The 16134-nt window shown below is 39.7% G+C and overlaps 1 protein-coding gene across 1 annotated transcript; it reads left to right on the forward strand.

Moving 5' to 3' along the window:
* The first annotated feature begins 1501 nt into the window (after positions 1-1501).
* Positions 1502-15421, forward strand: LOC106903269 (sodium/glucose cotransporter 1-like). The gene is made up of 15 exons (XM_088010986.1): positions 1502-2281; positions 4630-4701; positions 5826-5930; positions 6071-6130; positions 6219-6323; positions 6411-6516; positions 6923-7003; positions 7125-7333; positions 10792-10927; positions 11022-11129; positions 11218-11368; positions 11455-11623; positions 12464-12679; positions 13552-13663; positions 13805-15421. The coding sequence occupies exons 1-15, from the start codon at positions 2036-2038 to the stop codon at positions 14020-14022; spliced, it is 2094 nt and encodes a 697-aa protein (XP_087867112.1). The 5' UTR covers positions 1502-2035; the 3' UTR covers positions 14023-15421.
* The last annotated feature ends 713 nt before the right edge of the window (positions 15422-16134 follow it).

The following is a 16134-nucleotide window of genomic DNA, read 5'->3' on the forward strand; positions in this document are numbered from 1 at the left end:
AATGCAAATGCCATCATCCTCCTGTGTGTCGCTGTGTTCTTTCACGTATACTTTGGTTAGCCAAACCCCATCAACATTAAGTGGTCCTGGATGCTGCAATTTATTTTGCATGGATTAAAATTACACCAAAACCATTAACGCTGATCCTGTGTGCTATCATTCTTCCTGCATTGTGCCAACTGATCTCACATAGGACACAACATGTACTTTTCTCAATGCACCTTCCTTTTAAGTTAACTTTTTCCTGGTATTTGTCACCTGGAGTGACAAATACCAGTTCAGGCTCCAATGTAAGCCTGAACTATAAACGCCATACTGCTGTCTTGGCTTGCACGCGCTCAACCCGAACTGTCAACCCCAACTGCCAAAATCCCGACTACAACTCAGCTTTGAGTCCCTGACATCACCGCTGTACCACCGAGACAGAAAAAAGGGGATGTAAACTAGGCGGCTGGGCTGCTACAATTCACAATCTACAAGTATAGACTTAACTCACACATTGTGAATAATGTCAGAGTTGCTACCTGTAACTAGCCCGGCTCCTTCGCTGGGCTGGCAGTCCTGGCGGGCCTGAAGCGCTGCCAACAAAAAAGTCCGGTTCATCTCCAAGACAAAATATGCGTCCAGTTTTTGGCTTTTACTTACTCTCTTTTTTCCATCCTTTTTGCTCTGCCGCTCCATGGAGCTCCACTCATGTTAATGTGGTGGGATGGTGTTCCACCCTTCCCCACTCTGTGGACCAGGTGCAGTCAGCCAGAAGTCCGGGGCAGATGCCTTTATAGTTGGGCAGGCGGCTGCAAGGTGCGTGTGTCTTTGTTTGGCTACATGTTGGCTTGTGTTCTTGATCGGCTCATCCAAGATCGTAAGTGCCAGTTTTGCAATCAGTGGCTGGGGTCGTGGTTGGTTTTTGGGTGCTACACCTATCGTGCGTTTCTGCAGTGTTGATCTGCTGGCGTTACCAGCTGCGGCTGGAAGTTGTTGTGGCGTGCGGCTTCCATCTGGTCCTTGCCTGCTGACCCGCTCCCTTCCGGGTTCGGCAGTGTTTCCACCCCTGGGTAAGCTACTTGCTATTTAGCTTTTGATTTATTTTATCTGGATCCACAGTTAATGGGTTTTCTGTTTCAGGCACCTGATTGTGTTTTGGAGCTGCAGCGCTTTGGACGCTCTGCTGTCTTGTCTTCCCATTGTTTGTTTGGGCCGCTCTCTACTAAACCTGTTGCTGGTTGGGCAGGCTGTGTGGGCGGGGCATTACTCCTCTGGCCCCGTTGAAGGGCATTTGGACAACAATTTGTTCCATTGTTAAAGTGCTTTTCTTTTACATTTTGTATTTGTTGTCCGTTATTGAGACTAATTTGTTTGCTACTTTTCTGGTTTGATTTACTAATTTGTTTTCTTTTGCATTGCATGTTTTGTTTTTGGAATAATTTAACTTGTCTGTCCTGACTCATCATGTTTAATTTTCTTTTCAAAGGCCTGAAGTCACGCTTTTAAAAATAGAACTGTTTTAAGAGAATTGTTCATAAAAATATTGTGTATGATTCAGTTTGCGTTCTGGTGCATCTTTAACTTTTAAAAGAATCACCCTGCCCTGCTGGTCACATTAACTTAGTCTGTAAAAATGCCAGTCATGTAGCACAACATTTTATTCAATATTTTACACCCGCTATGTCACTAAAATCAGACTCTTGTAAAGCTTTTAGCAACCATGAGACAACAATGACTGGGGAAACAAGATAAATCTTACACATAGCTTCTTTTTTTTAAAACAGAGGTTTTTGACTTAGTGAGTTAATCTTAATAAAATTAACAAAATTAATGTAGTATCTGGATGCATTTAAAAACCAAAATGGATCAACTTCTATTCCATCTGGCAGTTTATTTTAGTAAATTATTGATATACTCAAAATGGTACGTGAATTGAAAATATTTTTTAAAGCCAAAAAAAAAGCTAAAAAAAAAACAAAACGTTATATCAGCGATAGGCTGCTGTGATCAGCGATACGAATTACCAGGAGGGACCGCCTGAGGGCATTCAATGACGCTGATAACCACTAATAACGGCCATTCCATTGTCGTTATTAGTGGTTCCATCCGAAGCGGCTTCAGTCACAGTGGACTATCCAACACTTTCACTCTGAGCAAAATGGCCTGGGAATATTTTGGATTCTCCCGCACCTTTAAAACCCAAAGGAGTCAATCTCCCACCACCCGCGTCAACAATGCAGCTGACATCTCTGTTATCACCATCTACTTTCTGATTGTCTTGGCTGTGGGAGTTACTGTAAGTGTTGCAAACTGTCAACTTGTTGAAAGCCTGTTTGCACGATTTATTTACAATTATGTCGTTGTAAATTGCTTAAGCAAATTGATAGAAAAATGTAATGCTTTTTTGTTGCTGCTTTAGGTAAAACAGATTATTATTTTATTTTATTTATTTATTTTTTGCACAATAATGAATGATAAAGTAGTGTCATGGCATTCCAGGTGTTCTGAACTGACGGAGCAAAGAGGAAAGACCGTTATGGTGTGTGAGCTGAATATTACAGTGTTTGCAGTGATTCTTCTGTTCATCATTAGAGAAAATTCATCACAGATCCTCTGACTGTCGCTGCTGGAGAAATATTCGACAACATCATCCTTTAGGAGTAAAAAGAAAAAAAAGATCGACCATCAAGCTCAGTAAACCGGGTTCATAGAGCCGTTAGCGGTTGAGACTCGTTAGCCGCTAACGGTCTCACCTCACTCTGCGAGGAAAGAGACAACTGAACAATCAAGATAAGTTGTTTCTGAGTTGAATATTTGGACATGACAATAACAGAGCGCAGTGATGGATGTTTATTCAGCAATTGTTGCTATAATTATCTGCGACGGGCAGCGGGGGCAAACGTATATTGTATCAAAGTGAGGACGCTTGAGAGCGGTTACCCAGAGAAAGCAAGAATAATGAAACATAGTAATTCATTGCAGGAGATACAGCCGGGCGAGACGGAGAAAAGTAATAAAACAATAGTTGAGACCGAAAAAGAGAGAAAAACCCAGGTGGGCAGCCAGTAAGATGGCTTTTTAAAACGTCTCTATTTAAACTGGACTCCAACCTAGTATGAACAATTTCCGAGAAGCCAAAATATACAGACTTTACGCAACTCGACCCTCTACACGCCATCTTAAAAGCGGTGAACGATAGAGCGGACGAGATAAAGGCTGACATCAAGGATATTAAAATATCTATTGAGTTCATGCGTGCCGAAATTGAAGACCTAAAAATTGAGAACTGTGCATTGAAGAATATAAAACTGCAAAATTGGGGGCGCAAATAGAAGATCTGCAGGAGCGGCTTGCAGATGCAGAGCGCTACAAACGGAGATGGTGACTACGGCTCTACGGACTGCCTGAACATGAGAATGAAGATCTGAAAGAGAAGGTTACACTGCCGTCTGTCACAAAATTGCACCTTGGATCAAAAGCAGCTGGGGAAACGAATCGACAGTATAAGACCAGCGCAATCATCGTACAGTTTGCTCACCTGTTTGTTCAGTAAGGGACATTTTCTGGAGAGGTGCGAAAAATAACATCTACCTAGAGAAAACAAACCTATCCAAGGAAAACAAGGATGGTAGGTCTGCTCTGTGGTCTATCACTGAACAGGCTCGCATGGGAAGAGGGCCTACTTGTGGGACGTAAAGCTTATGTGGATGGAAAGGAAATTCCAAGGGCTTCTGGAGAATAATAGTTTTTACTCAGCAGGAAACACTACAGTTAAGAAATGGTTTAGTTAATTTTGGTGGTGGCTTCAAATTTTATCATCTTAAATGGGCTACGTTTTACTAAATTACTTTTCTTTAACTTTCAAAAAGCACGGAGCTATTTTTATCTGTTAATAAAAGGGATCTGCGTAATGATGGAAAGCGTTCTTTTTTCCAAAGAGGCACGAGAAAAAATATTGTTTTATCAAATTTACATATTTTACTCATCTTTAACAATTCGACTTTTTCTTTAGATGAAATATATATAGTGAATCTTATTACAAACCTAGCAAAATATTATGTCCACAGGTTGAAATGGAGTGAACAAATCCCCTCTTTTAATAATTTTCAAGAAATTGACTTAAAAATGTATGTTGCCTCTGTTGAAAAACTTAACTTTAATAATAAGAAACTGGTAAAAACTTTATTTCTTCTCCAGAAAGTTAACTTAATCTCATAAGCAGATTCCTCTTTTTTTATTTATTTATTTATTTTTGCTTTTATTGTTCTTTTTGCTGTAATATACCCTTCTTTATATGTATTTGAATATATTTTTGACACCTTTTATGAAAACCTAACTAAAAAAGTACACATTGTTTTATTTTCCCAATGTAAAAATATTTATATAACTTTTGTCTTTCTAGACTTTAACATCAACACGCTCAATATCTGTAATTATTCTTTATTTGTTTTTATTATAATATTTTAATATTTGTCATTGAGTTAACGTCTGTATGTATGTTCATGTTATTTGTTTGAAATAAAATTATTTTAAAAAAAAGTCCTGGTGTGCTATGTTACTCAGTGTATAGAACATTAACTTAGAGCTAAACGAGATAATTAGCTTGTTTTACAAAAGTTTATGTATTTCCTTGTCCTGTTGCAGGCCATGGTCCGCACCAATCGATCCACTGTGGGTGGCTTTTTCCTTGCAGGGAGGAAAATGGTGTGGTGGCCGGTGGGTATCTGACAACAAATAAGAAGCATTTTTTGTTCTTTTGCTATTTTTTGTAACAGTCTTGAGAACTATTACAGTTGTGATGGAAAAGAAGTATAATAATAATAATAATAAAAAAAAATCACTCTCCTTAATATTTCCTCACTGTAATGTTTGGCAAAGAAATCTGAAAAAAAGAATACATTCCTGCAAACACGGCCAAATTAAACAAGGCTGTAAATGAGGTGGTTCTGTCGATCTTATCTACTCCCGAGTTAACTTTTAACAACAATGATTTTCCATCTATAAGAACATATAAGCTTTTTATTGTCACCTATGTCTTGTCATTGTCATTTATATCTTGAAATGGTGTGGCCAGGTTAAGGCCTACACCACTAGCGGAACAAGTCAGCGTTGGGCTGGGGTGCGGGGCTAATGACCGGGCCGCGGTGGTCGTTTGATTTTTACCAAGGAAGCACATTGGCTAAACCGTGAGTGAAAGAGTCACTGGGACTGACTACTACATATTTCATTGAGGGACAGTAATTTTAACATTACATACACCTTTCTGAACGGGCGAGGGCACGTCTATAATCAGACATTAAAGCATTAAAGCAAGTTGAAACCATTCCTCCCCTCCCTGGCACCTCAGCCCCCCATATATCTCCGCGTCTGACCTACACAATCTTATGGAGGATTGCTAACTTGACAGTGAGGAAAGTCATAAAAAGTCAATGCTAAAGAAGCTGAGTATTCACAGAGGGCTGTATCTAAACAGGTTAATAGAAAATTGACTGGAAGGAAAAAGTGAGATAGAAAAAGGTTTTCCTGCAACTGTAAAATCCACAACAACAGGACTGACAAGCAGAGCCCTTTCAATAGTTTTGGGGAGATTCATAAGATGTGGGCTGTAGTCAGAATTAGAGTCTCAAGAATCTCCACACAAACAGTCTCATGCAGGGCATGAGCTATAACTTCTGCATTCCTTACATTAAACCTGACCTAAATGAGATATCATATCATGTTGTGTTGGTCTTAAAGACAGAAAATGTTCCAAATGTGTTTATAAGCAGAGCCAGTCATTCGGTATTTATTGATTGTTTTGGGACCCCTTTGTAAATTAAACTTTTTTTTTTTTTTTACAGATCGGAGCATCACTCTTTGCCAGCAACATTGGCAGCGGCCACTTTGTAGGGATCGCTGGTACTGCTGCAGCTTCTGGAATTGCCATTGGTGGATTTGAGTGGAACGTGAGTATTTGTGGTATGTTTTCCAAATAGGAAAGACAAGATCTCATAATGCAAAAAAATTGGTTTGGAGAAACTGAAAAGTAAAAATCCTGTTTATGTTTAATATTTTCTTGATTGTTTCAATGTTTTGTTTGTTCCAGGCTCTTTTTATTGTCGTCATTCTAGGATGGCTCTTTGTGCCGATCTACATCAAAGCTGGGGTAAACAGCATGTGCATTTTCTGTTAAAAAGTGCACCTGTTATAGTCATTGAGCCTTGATAAAACAAAATATTATCAAATTTGTCTAGGTGGTCACCATGCCTGAGTACCTGAAGAAGAGGTTCGGAGGACGGCGGATTAGTATCTATCTCTCTGTGCTCTCCCTCTTCCTCTACGTCTTCACAAAGATCTCTGTATGTTTTTTTTTCTTTCTGACCTTTGAACCTTTCAACAATTCATTTAACAAATTAAAGTAAAAGATCCTTTCTGTCTCCTCCCAGGCCGACATGTTTTCTGGTGCCATTTTCATCCAGCAGGCTCTTGGACTGAACATCTACTTTGCTGTTATCGCTCTACTGGCGATTACTGCACTGTACACCGTCACAGGTGCATCCTCAGGAAGAAATTCACTTCCTTTTTGGAGATCAACATTTTCCTCATAAACCTTGCCTACAAAAAGTCTTATCTATGTAAATGACACTCTGAGCGAGGGTAAAGTCTCAAGGCTGAATGTACTGAGTAGATCACAAACACATGTAAAGAGAAAACTCCTCCTTTCCTGGCTTGTATATCTGTGGTGTGTTTGTGGTTAATTGCCGATGGATTACGATAAGCCTCTAATAGTTGCTGCTCTGCAATAATCTGCACACACCTTCACATAACTTCTACAAGACAAGTGGAAAAAGAACACTGACATAAAAACAAGATTATCCTATACTCTCTAGTGCACATATTACTGTCTACACTTCTGAATAAAAATGTAACAGACTGCTAACGCCATGTTTTATTTCAGGTGGACTGGCTGCGGTGATATATACAGACACCTTACAGACCATCATCATGATTATTGGATCCTTCATTCTCATGGGTTTTGGTAATAAGCAATAATCCTTATTTATCATTTTATCTTGCACCAATGATTTGTTTCATTGTCACATCATTAAAAAATGGAAGAGTGAGCCTTAGTGTAACCATATCTTCCTGTCATACCTCAGCTTTCAATGCAGTGGGGGGTTATGCAAATTTGGAGAAACTCTACATGGCTGCAATTCCCCAAAACACCTCTAACATCAGGGCAGAGTGCTATGAACCTCGGAAAGACTCGTTCCACCTTTTCAGAGATCCAATAACAGGAGACCTGCCCTGGCCCGGCATGGTGTTTGGACTCACCATCCAGGCCACCTGGTACTGGTGCACTGATCAGGTCAGTAAAGATACAATCAGTACCTTTGACTGTGTGGATGCTTTACTTCCACTGAAGATCAGTAACGGCTTTTACTGCATACCAGAAACAATCTAAGGCCATAATCTCATCCACTTGATTTTTACATAACCGTACGCGCATTTGTTACATAGCAGAAAATGATGGACCGTGTCACTTCAGGTGTACAATATTTAATTAGTTTAAACTGTGAACAGAAAGCACAGCGGTTATAGTAGCTGCTTCTTATATCTGCTGTAAGCTGTTTTCTCAGCAATGGAGAACTTCTTCAGCCTGCCAGAGCGTCAACCATAGACATAATATAAGAATAGGCGCCTCATGGACCACTCTTGCGTATTGTCGCTGACGAGATTTAGGGCCGCCATCTTGGAGAGGTCCACCACTCCACTCAGCGTTATGTGTTTAGCAGGCACAATGACATATTAGCGCATTTAATAGATCACAACACACTTTTTTGTTACTGGAAACCATATTCAAACATCTATCAAAGCTACATTTATCCATCCATCCATTTTCTTCCGCTTATCCGGGGTTGGGCCGCGGGGGCAGCAGCTTCAGAAGGGAGGCCCAGACTTCCCTCTCTCCAACCACTTCTTCCAGCTCCTCCGGGGGACACAGTCCCCCGGAGGAGAGACATAGCCAGCCGAGAGACATAGTCCCTCAAGCGTGTCCTGGGTCTTCTCCAAGACCTCCTCCCGGTGGGACTTGTCCGAAACACCTCACCAGGGAGGCGTCCTGGAGGCATCCTTACCAGATGCCTGAGCCACCTCAACTGGCTCCTCTCGACGTGGAGGAGCAGCGGTTCTACTCTGAGTCCCTCTCGGATGACCGAGCTTCTCACCCTATCTCTAAGGGAGAACCCAGCCACCCTGCGGAGGAAACCCAGTTCGGCCGCTTGTATCCGTGATTTTGTTCTTTCGGTCATGACCCAAAGCTCATGACCATAGATGAGGGTGGGAACGTAGATCAACCGGTAAATCGAGAGCTTCGCTTTTTGGCTCAGCTCTCTCTTCATCACGACGGACCAGTACAGCGCCCGTTTCACTGCAGACGCTGCACCAATCCACCTGTCGATCTCCCTTCCCTTCTTCCCTCATTCGTGAACAAGATCCCCAGATACTTAAACTCCTCCACTTGAGGCAGGACGACCCCCCTGACCCGGAGAAGGCACTCTACCCTTTTCCGGCTCAAGACCATGGATTAGGATTTGGAGGCACTGATCCTCATCCCGGCCGCTTCACACTCGGCCGCGAACCACTCCAGCGAGAACTGCAGATCACGGCTTGATGAAGCCAATAGGACCACATCATCCGCAAAAAGCAGAGATGCAATTCTAAGGCCACCAAAACGGATCCCCTCAACACCTCGGCTGCGCCTAGAAATTCTGTTCATGAAAGTAATGAACAGAATCGGTGACAAAGGGCAGCCTTGGCGGAGTCCAACTTTCACCGGAAACGAGCTCGACTTACTGCCGGCAATGCGGACCAGACTCGAGTCCGACACCGGTCATACAGGGACCTGACAGCCCGTATGAAAGGGCCCGGTACCCCATACTCCCGGAGAACCCTCACAAAGAGTCCGGGCAAGGGAACGCCAGATCCAAAGTTGTTTTCCGTCATAAGGGGTCTTCAGGCTGCACTTTGATTCCTCACCTAGGACCTGTCTGCCGTCAGCCAAGGCAGACAATATATAGCTAATATTAGCACTGTAGCTAATATTAGCTGGTATCTCGCCGGTGGACATAAATACAGTAAAGTAATATTCTAATCACAAAATACACACAATAATATGTCCATCTTCCTTGTGAAATGTTGTCTGTCGAGCCCTCACATCCATCGATCCGAACAACAATATCCCTCAGTGCTGAGGCACCTTATGCTGTTTTGGTTGAGCAAAGTAGGAGGGATGTCCGCTCCAAGATGGCCACTGTACTTACTGCGCCGGAGCAGCCAATGCGGAGTCTACTCTTATATTATACCTATTGCGTCAACCGCTAAACACAATAATCAAAGAGCAGCACAACAGTAAACTCACATACCCACTACTGACGTCACTGTACATCTCCTCCAACATAACTTTCATAAAATGAACTCAAACAACATATATTTAGAAAATATGTTCCCGCCCTTTTACAGCTGACCAACAGAGCCCACACGAGCGCAAACCATTGGAATCATTACTTTAGCCTCCTGCTAACTCCGGCTTCACATTCAGCTCAGCAGTTCAGTTCTGCTGAAGCACCTTTTTCTGCCAGATGGTATTTATCAAAGGCTACTAGCTTTATAATCTATATATACTACTTATGACTCAGCTTGCCTGTGAACAGAAAGCACAGCAGTTACAGTAGCTGCTCCTAATATCTGCTGTAAGCTGTTTTCTCAGCAATGGCGGAGTTCTTCAGCCTGCCTGAGCATTAACCTGTTACATACGGCGCTGAGCGCCCTCTGATGGCGAAATTCATACATTGCTAGATATAATAAATTCTAACGCTAGTTTCTGGCTGTAAGTAATCTTTAGCATAAAAAATAAAATGGGGGGCTACTATTTTCATACCTTGTTCTCTTTCATAGTGCCACACATTCACGGTCTTTTATCTCCCTGTTTTGGACAGAATCCCTGAGGCCGTCTAAGGTTGCCAGCTGATAGTGAAGAGCCATGTCATATTACAGCTCTTTGGAGTAAAAGGTTGATCTATGAGCTGAATTCCTGAGATTTTTGAACCTATAGATGCCTAAACACAAATTATTCAGTTCACGAATAAATAATGGCATCCTATTTTTACTTTAACACAGACAGCAAATGTAAAACAGACCAAATTTGACCCATTTTCAAATGAGAGAAAGTACGTGTGTGTGTCTCTGTTGGTTAGCTTTCATTGAAATAATTTTAGTCATAGTGAATGATGTTTATGTTCTCTTGCTATGTAATGTGCATGACAAGCTATGCTAAATGTGTCTAATGTATAGGTAAACGGACATACTGTATAATCTAACGACTGTCAATAGCCACATCTGCCATGATGTTTTTTATGAAGAAAAGATAAGAAATGTCCAGTGCATGTAATAGTCGTTATCCTAATATTACTATGAGTCATACTTTTACTTAGCTTTTGTTTTCTAACATTGCCATTTGTTAATTTATGGCTCAGTTCAAATGATTCATCTCAAAAGCTCAATTTGCCTTAAATTGAAATCATCAATATGTTTGTGCTTCATCTGCTCACTCAAAGTTACATACACAGAAATAGTTATTCATTTACAGGCACATTCACCACAACCAATTACAATTTATTGAAATTACTTTAGAGTTTTTCTGAGTAAGGAACTTTAAATGACGTAAAGCAGCAACAGGTCTGCTAAAAAAATCCAAACATTTTTCTTGATACAGTAGAAGAATTAAGTATTTAATAATACCTTTAAATGCTCCGTCTTTTTGTGCAGGTGATTGTCCAGCGTTGCCTCTCAGGCAAGAGTCTCTCTCATGTGAAAGCAGGTTGCATTTTGTGTGGTTACCTGAAGGTGCTGCCCATGTTTCTCATGGTTTTTCCTGGGATGATAAGCAGAATCTTGTATCCTGGTGCGTGTTTTTCTGTTTCCAAGTTCTGTTGTCTTGAGGGAACAATCTGGTGTAAAACAACAATAAAGTGTAAACAATTTCTTAAAACATTCAGATGTGGTGGCATGTGTGATCCCGGAAGAATGTATGAAACACTGTGGAGCTAGTGTTGGATGCACCAACTTTGCCTATCCCAAACTGGTTGTGGATCTTATGCCAAATGGTGAGTGGATCAACAATATTGCCTTAAAATTTCAATTAACACTTTTGTTTCTTTATGTTTTCCTTCGCCTTTGTCTGTCTCTCTTCAGGTCTGAGGGGTTTGATGCTGTCAGTGATGTTGGCCTCTCTAATGAGCTCCCTTACTTCAATATTTAACAGTGCTAGTACTCTCTTCACCATGGACATCTATACTAAGATCCGTCATTACGCAAAAGAGAGGGAACTGATGATTGCTGGCAGGTAAAACTGCTCTGGCTTGATTTTAATATAATTAGTGTTTGCATGCTTGACTCTAAACATGACTCTTTGTTTATTCTTCCTTCCAGGGTGTTTATTGTGGTCCTTATTGGAATAAGCATAGCCTGGATCCCTGTGGTGCAGTCAGCCCAGAGTGGTCAGCTCTTTGACTACATCCAGTCAATCACCAGCTATCTCACTCCACCTGTGGCCGCTGTCTTCATACTCGGCATATTCTGTAAACGAGTTAATGAAACTGTGAGTTTCCTTTTAGTGTACAGTTGCTCTTATATTTGCAACATAAATGTGTCTTTAGTAGCATACATAGCAAATACAGGGTCCATCAGAGGCTGTCTGGTTTGGGGGCAGACAGACCTGAACTGAGGATATTACCACGGGATAGATAAAGTTTAGTCATCTGCACAAAGAAGGCAGCCTCTTAAGACTTGGAGAAGAACTGAGGTTGTTAAAAGTTTCTTATTGTAAAGGTTCTGCACATCATGGACCTGCAAAGGTTGAAATGCCTGTTCAATGTTGTAAAAAGGATTGTAGGTGCGGTGTAACAGACCTGGGTAGTGGTTGTAGTTTAACAGAGAAAACCAATGAATCACTCTTTTTTGCCTTTTCATATAGAAGAATAAAAAATATGGTAGTTTTCTTTCCAAAGTGACCATCAGGTTACAAACTATAGGTCCTATGGGCTTGTTATTTACTCAGTTTTAAGGCTGTGGATCCAGGAATGACTATTATCTGATGAAACATAACCCAAATATACTTTGTGGATTCTCTAATTTATAAGAACACATCTCTGTTTTGTTGTAAAGAAAAGGTATTTTTAGTTTCTGTCACATCAACCAAAGATAATGTTACATTATTTGGGAGGGTTATGCTGAAGGAGGATTTTTGTCACCTTTTTACAAGGTAAGATGTCTTACCTGTTTTAGCTTTTGTGTCAAGCCAAATTTATTGCTGCAGCCATTCTAGATAACAGAGTTGTATTGATTTAAGCTAGACGTCAGTAGGTGGATTATTGTTTTAATAGAGTGTTTTCATCTTTCTTTCTTTCTTTCTTTCTTTCTTTCTTTCTTCTTTTTACAGGGTGCCTTTTTCGGACTCATAATTGGTTTGTTAGTAGGATTATCCAGGATGATTACAGAGTTTATCTACGGAACAGGGAGCTGTGTCAGCCCAAGTAACTGTCCTACCATCATCTGTGGAGTGCACTACCTCTACTTTTCGATTATCCTGTTCACTGTCTCTTGCATTCTCATACTTGGAATCTCCCTAATGACCAAGCCAATCGATGACAAGCATGTACGTGACAGTTTTGTGATAAGAGTAGCTTAATATGTAACTTTCCAAATCAGTAATTATTCTCAGGAAGACTATCCACTATGAACTTCCTGCACAAACTCTTTTAAATTTTTTCTGCTTATGATTACATTATATCCAAATCCTTATTAAAGTTGCAGGTACTTTGGGATGTTAAAGACTGAGTAATATAAAATCTTAGTATGCAGTTTTTGAGTGAAGTTTAAGATGGTGAAGAAGTTAGCAGCTAGGAACACTGTTCTTAGAAGACTTTTTTTGTAATTTATAGCATCTCCATGAGCTTCAAGCTTGACTTTATTACACCAATCAAAAAATAAAATGCACTTCTTGCAGAAGAATTTATGTTTATTCAAATTCAGCAATCTCCAGTTGCTGAAATGCACTTCACTTACTTTGACTTTTTTCACTTAAGGCTGCAGTATGTACCGTATTTTCCGCACTATAAGCACACCCAAAAACCTTCAATTTCCTCAAATGCCGACAGTGCGCCTTATAATCCGGTGCGCTTTGTATATGGACCAATATCTTAATATTGCTAGACCACAACAGGTCTAGCAAATACGGTCATAGACATAATATAAGAATAGACGCCTCATGGACTGCTCTCGCCTACTGTCACTGACGAGATTTAGGGCGGCCATCTTGGAACGGTCCCTCACTCCACTCAGCGTTATGTGTTTAGCAGGCACAATGACATATCAGCTCATTTAATCAATCATAAAACGCATTTTTGTTACTGGAAACCATATTCAAACATCTATCAAAGCTACATTTATGAACAATTGTATTTTTAAGTATGTTTGACCTCTGGGCTGAACAGTTTTCTCACACAATATGTTGTGTTATTTTCCCAGCTGTACCGATTGTGCTGGAGTCTGAGGAACAGTACAGAGGAAAGAGTGGACATTGATCCGGATGATTGGATTGAGTATCATGATGAGGATGACAGTAAGATGGACATGGAAGGTATGCAGAACAGATACAGTTTAGACTTCTTAAGATTGAAGCTGTTTTAAAGATGGAAATAGTTTTCACATGACTTTATTTTGATACAAAAAATCTATTATTATTATTATTATTATTATTATTATTATTATTTTATTCCAGAATCTAGGAAAAAGCGAAATTTCTTCAAGAAAGCACTAATCTGCTTCTGTGGACTGGAGCAGAACAAAACAGCACCAAAACTTACTCCAGAGGAGGAAGCAGAACTGAAGAAGCAGCTAACAGATACAACAGAAAAGCCTCTCTGGAGGAACATTGTCAATGCAAATGCCATCATCCTCCTGTGTGTCGCTGCGTTCTTTCACATATACTTTGGTTAGTCAAACCCTATCAACATTAAGTGGTCCTGGATGCTGCAATTTATTTTGCATGGATTTAAATTATAACAAAACCATTAACGCTGATCCTGTGTGCTATCATTCTTCCTGTATTGTGCCAACTGATCTCACATAGGACACAATGTGTACTTTTCTCAATGAACCTTCCTTTTAAGTTAACTTTTTCCTGGTATTTGTCACCTGGAGTGAACCAGTAAACAATAGTGTAACATATTAACGCATCAAACTTGTTAGAATGTCCAAATTCTCACATATTTGTTCTGAGTTCCATATCGTCTAATCATATTTGTACATATTCCCGTTATGACCTGAACAGTGTCTTTTTGTTGTGGTGCAAAGAGAGTATCTCTGTAACTGAAAGCAGCTTATATATGTAGCTTCAAATTGACTTCCTTTTATTATCCCAAGAAGCTAGAAAATTTATTTTTTGGCAAATTTTCATTGTGATACTGCACACATACATTTGGCGATAATTCGTTTTATATGCAGTTCCTTGTCTTTTGTGACTGAAAACATAAACTCATTTTTATTTTCTTAAGTTTACAGACAATTGCTGTTTATATACCAGATGCTACATTAAGTCATTATGAAAGAGGGACATGACAAAAATTGTTTACCTGGAGGAAGTTAGTAATATTTAACCAGTAAAGGACAAACAAAATGGTTGTAAATTCCCTCAGAATGTATGTGTGCTACCTCATTCATCGACTTCAGCTGGTTTTCTCATAATGTGTGCTCAAAGTCCACAAGGGCTGTCACTTCTAACTTCCATACACCTAACTGTGTGTGTTGTTTTAGGTGTTAATGAATAAAGTCATCTCAGGGAGAGAGTTAGGAATTATTAGAAAGCACTCAGACACTCTCTTTGCTTCCACCTAGTGGGGTAAGATGACTTGTAAATTAAAAAAAAATGTAAAATAGATTTTCACTGTTTTCTGTTTTGCACATTTAATTTTTGCCTAACTGTCATACCACAAATGCATTTATTCACCAAAGAAATGTAAATGCCTACTTGCCTCCTTTTTAATTGCCTAAATGATATTTTATGTTTCTTAAAATAACATTTACAGCATTATCTTGTTTTTTTGGTTTTTTTGTTTGTTTGTTTTTTTTAACTAACTCTGTACATTTATTCAATGCAACCAGCATGCTGTTATTAAATGCTTTATTATTATTGCCTTGGCAGTGGTCACGTTCTTCCATAAGATTTCCTCAATCAACACCTCCTGATCCAGGAACTGTACATGTCTGCATCACTGATAAGACTATCAATCAGATTGTGTTATCTAAGAATTAGCAAGTCAAAGGTCAGTAATTAGTATTTATCAGACAGGACATTTTGTCTTTTTACCAATAAATCAAATGGTAATTATCAGCTCAACAGATTTTCTAAATATAACTAATGAGCCATAAAGAGACCAAGGTTACCTTTTGATTTTGTGTAACCTTGAAGCTGCCGAGCTTTCATATCACAGAGCACCCCTTCCCCACACAGCTCCACCAGACTAGTGGCAGCAGCAATCAGCAAACTTTCAGTTCATGGTTATAAACAGCATAACAGGATGGCATTGCTGTGTTTGCATAACGATATGAAGGCAGTGTTGGAAATAGCAGTAGCTTCTTCAAGAAACAGGGGCCAATTTCTAGGTGTCATATTATGAAGTCAAATTACTTCTAAGTCATGTTTAATAATTACAGCATTTTTATAACAATTCAAGGTAACCTAGTTACTTGATTGTGCTATGAAATGAAATGTGCCTTGAAAATACATAATAATGTCCCTTTAAAATAAAAAACCTCTCTCTACTCAGCACACAACCTCTCTGATAATGTTTATGGTCCAAAACAGTGTAACAGAGACTCAGAAATCATCTTTAAATGTATTTTTACTAATCTATATTACAGGTCCTGCAATGCATTTCACAACCAAAGTATCAACCTCAATTTTGACTGAAATTCAAGAACTCTTGACTTAATGCAATATCTTCTTCTCAAATACTTGTCATTTGACTATCTTCCCTAAAACGAGAGGCGTTGTGGAAAGAGGTGAAAAAGCCAAAAATAAAACAAAGAATGACAGACTGGTTTTTCAGG

This window comes from Poecilia mexicana, unplaced genomic scaffold, assembly GCF_051168715.1.
Source record: "Poecilia mexicana isolate PSO_F unplaced genomic scaffold, ASM5116871v1 scaffold_12, whole genome shotgun sequence".
Lineage (NCBI taxonomy): Eukaryota > Metazoa > Chordata > Actinopteri > Cyprinodontiformes > Poeciliidae > Poecilia > Poecilia mexicana.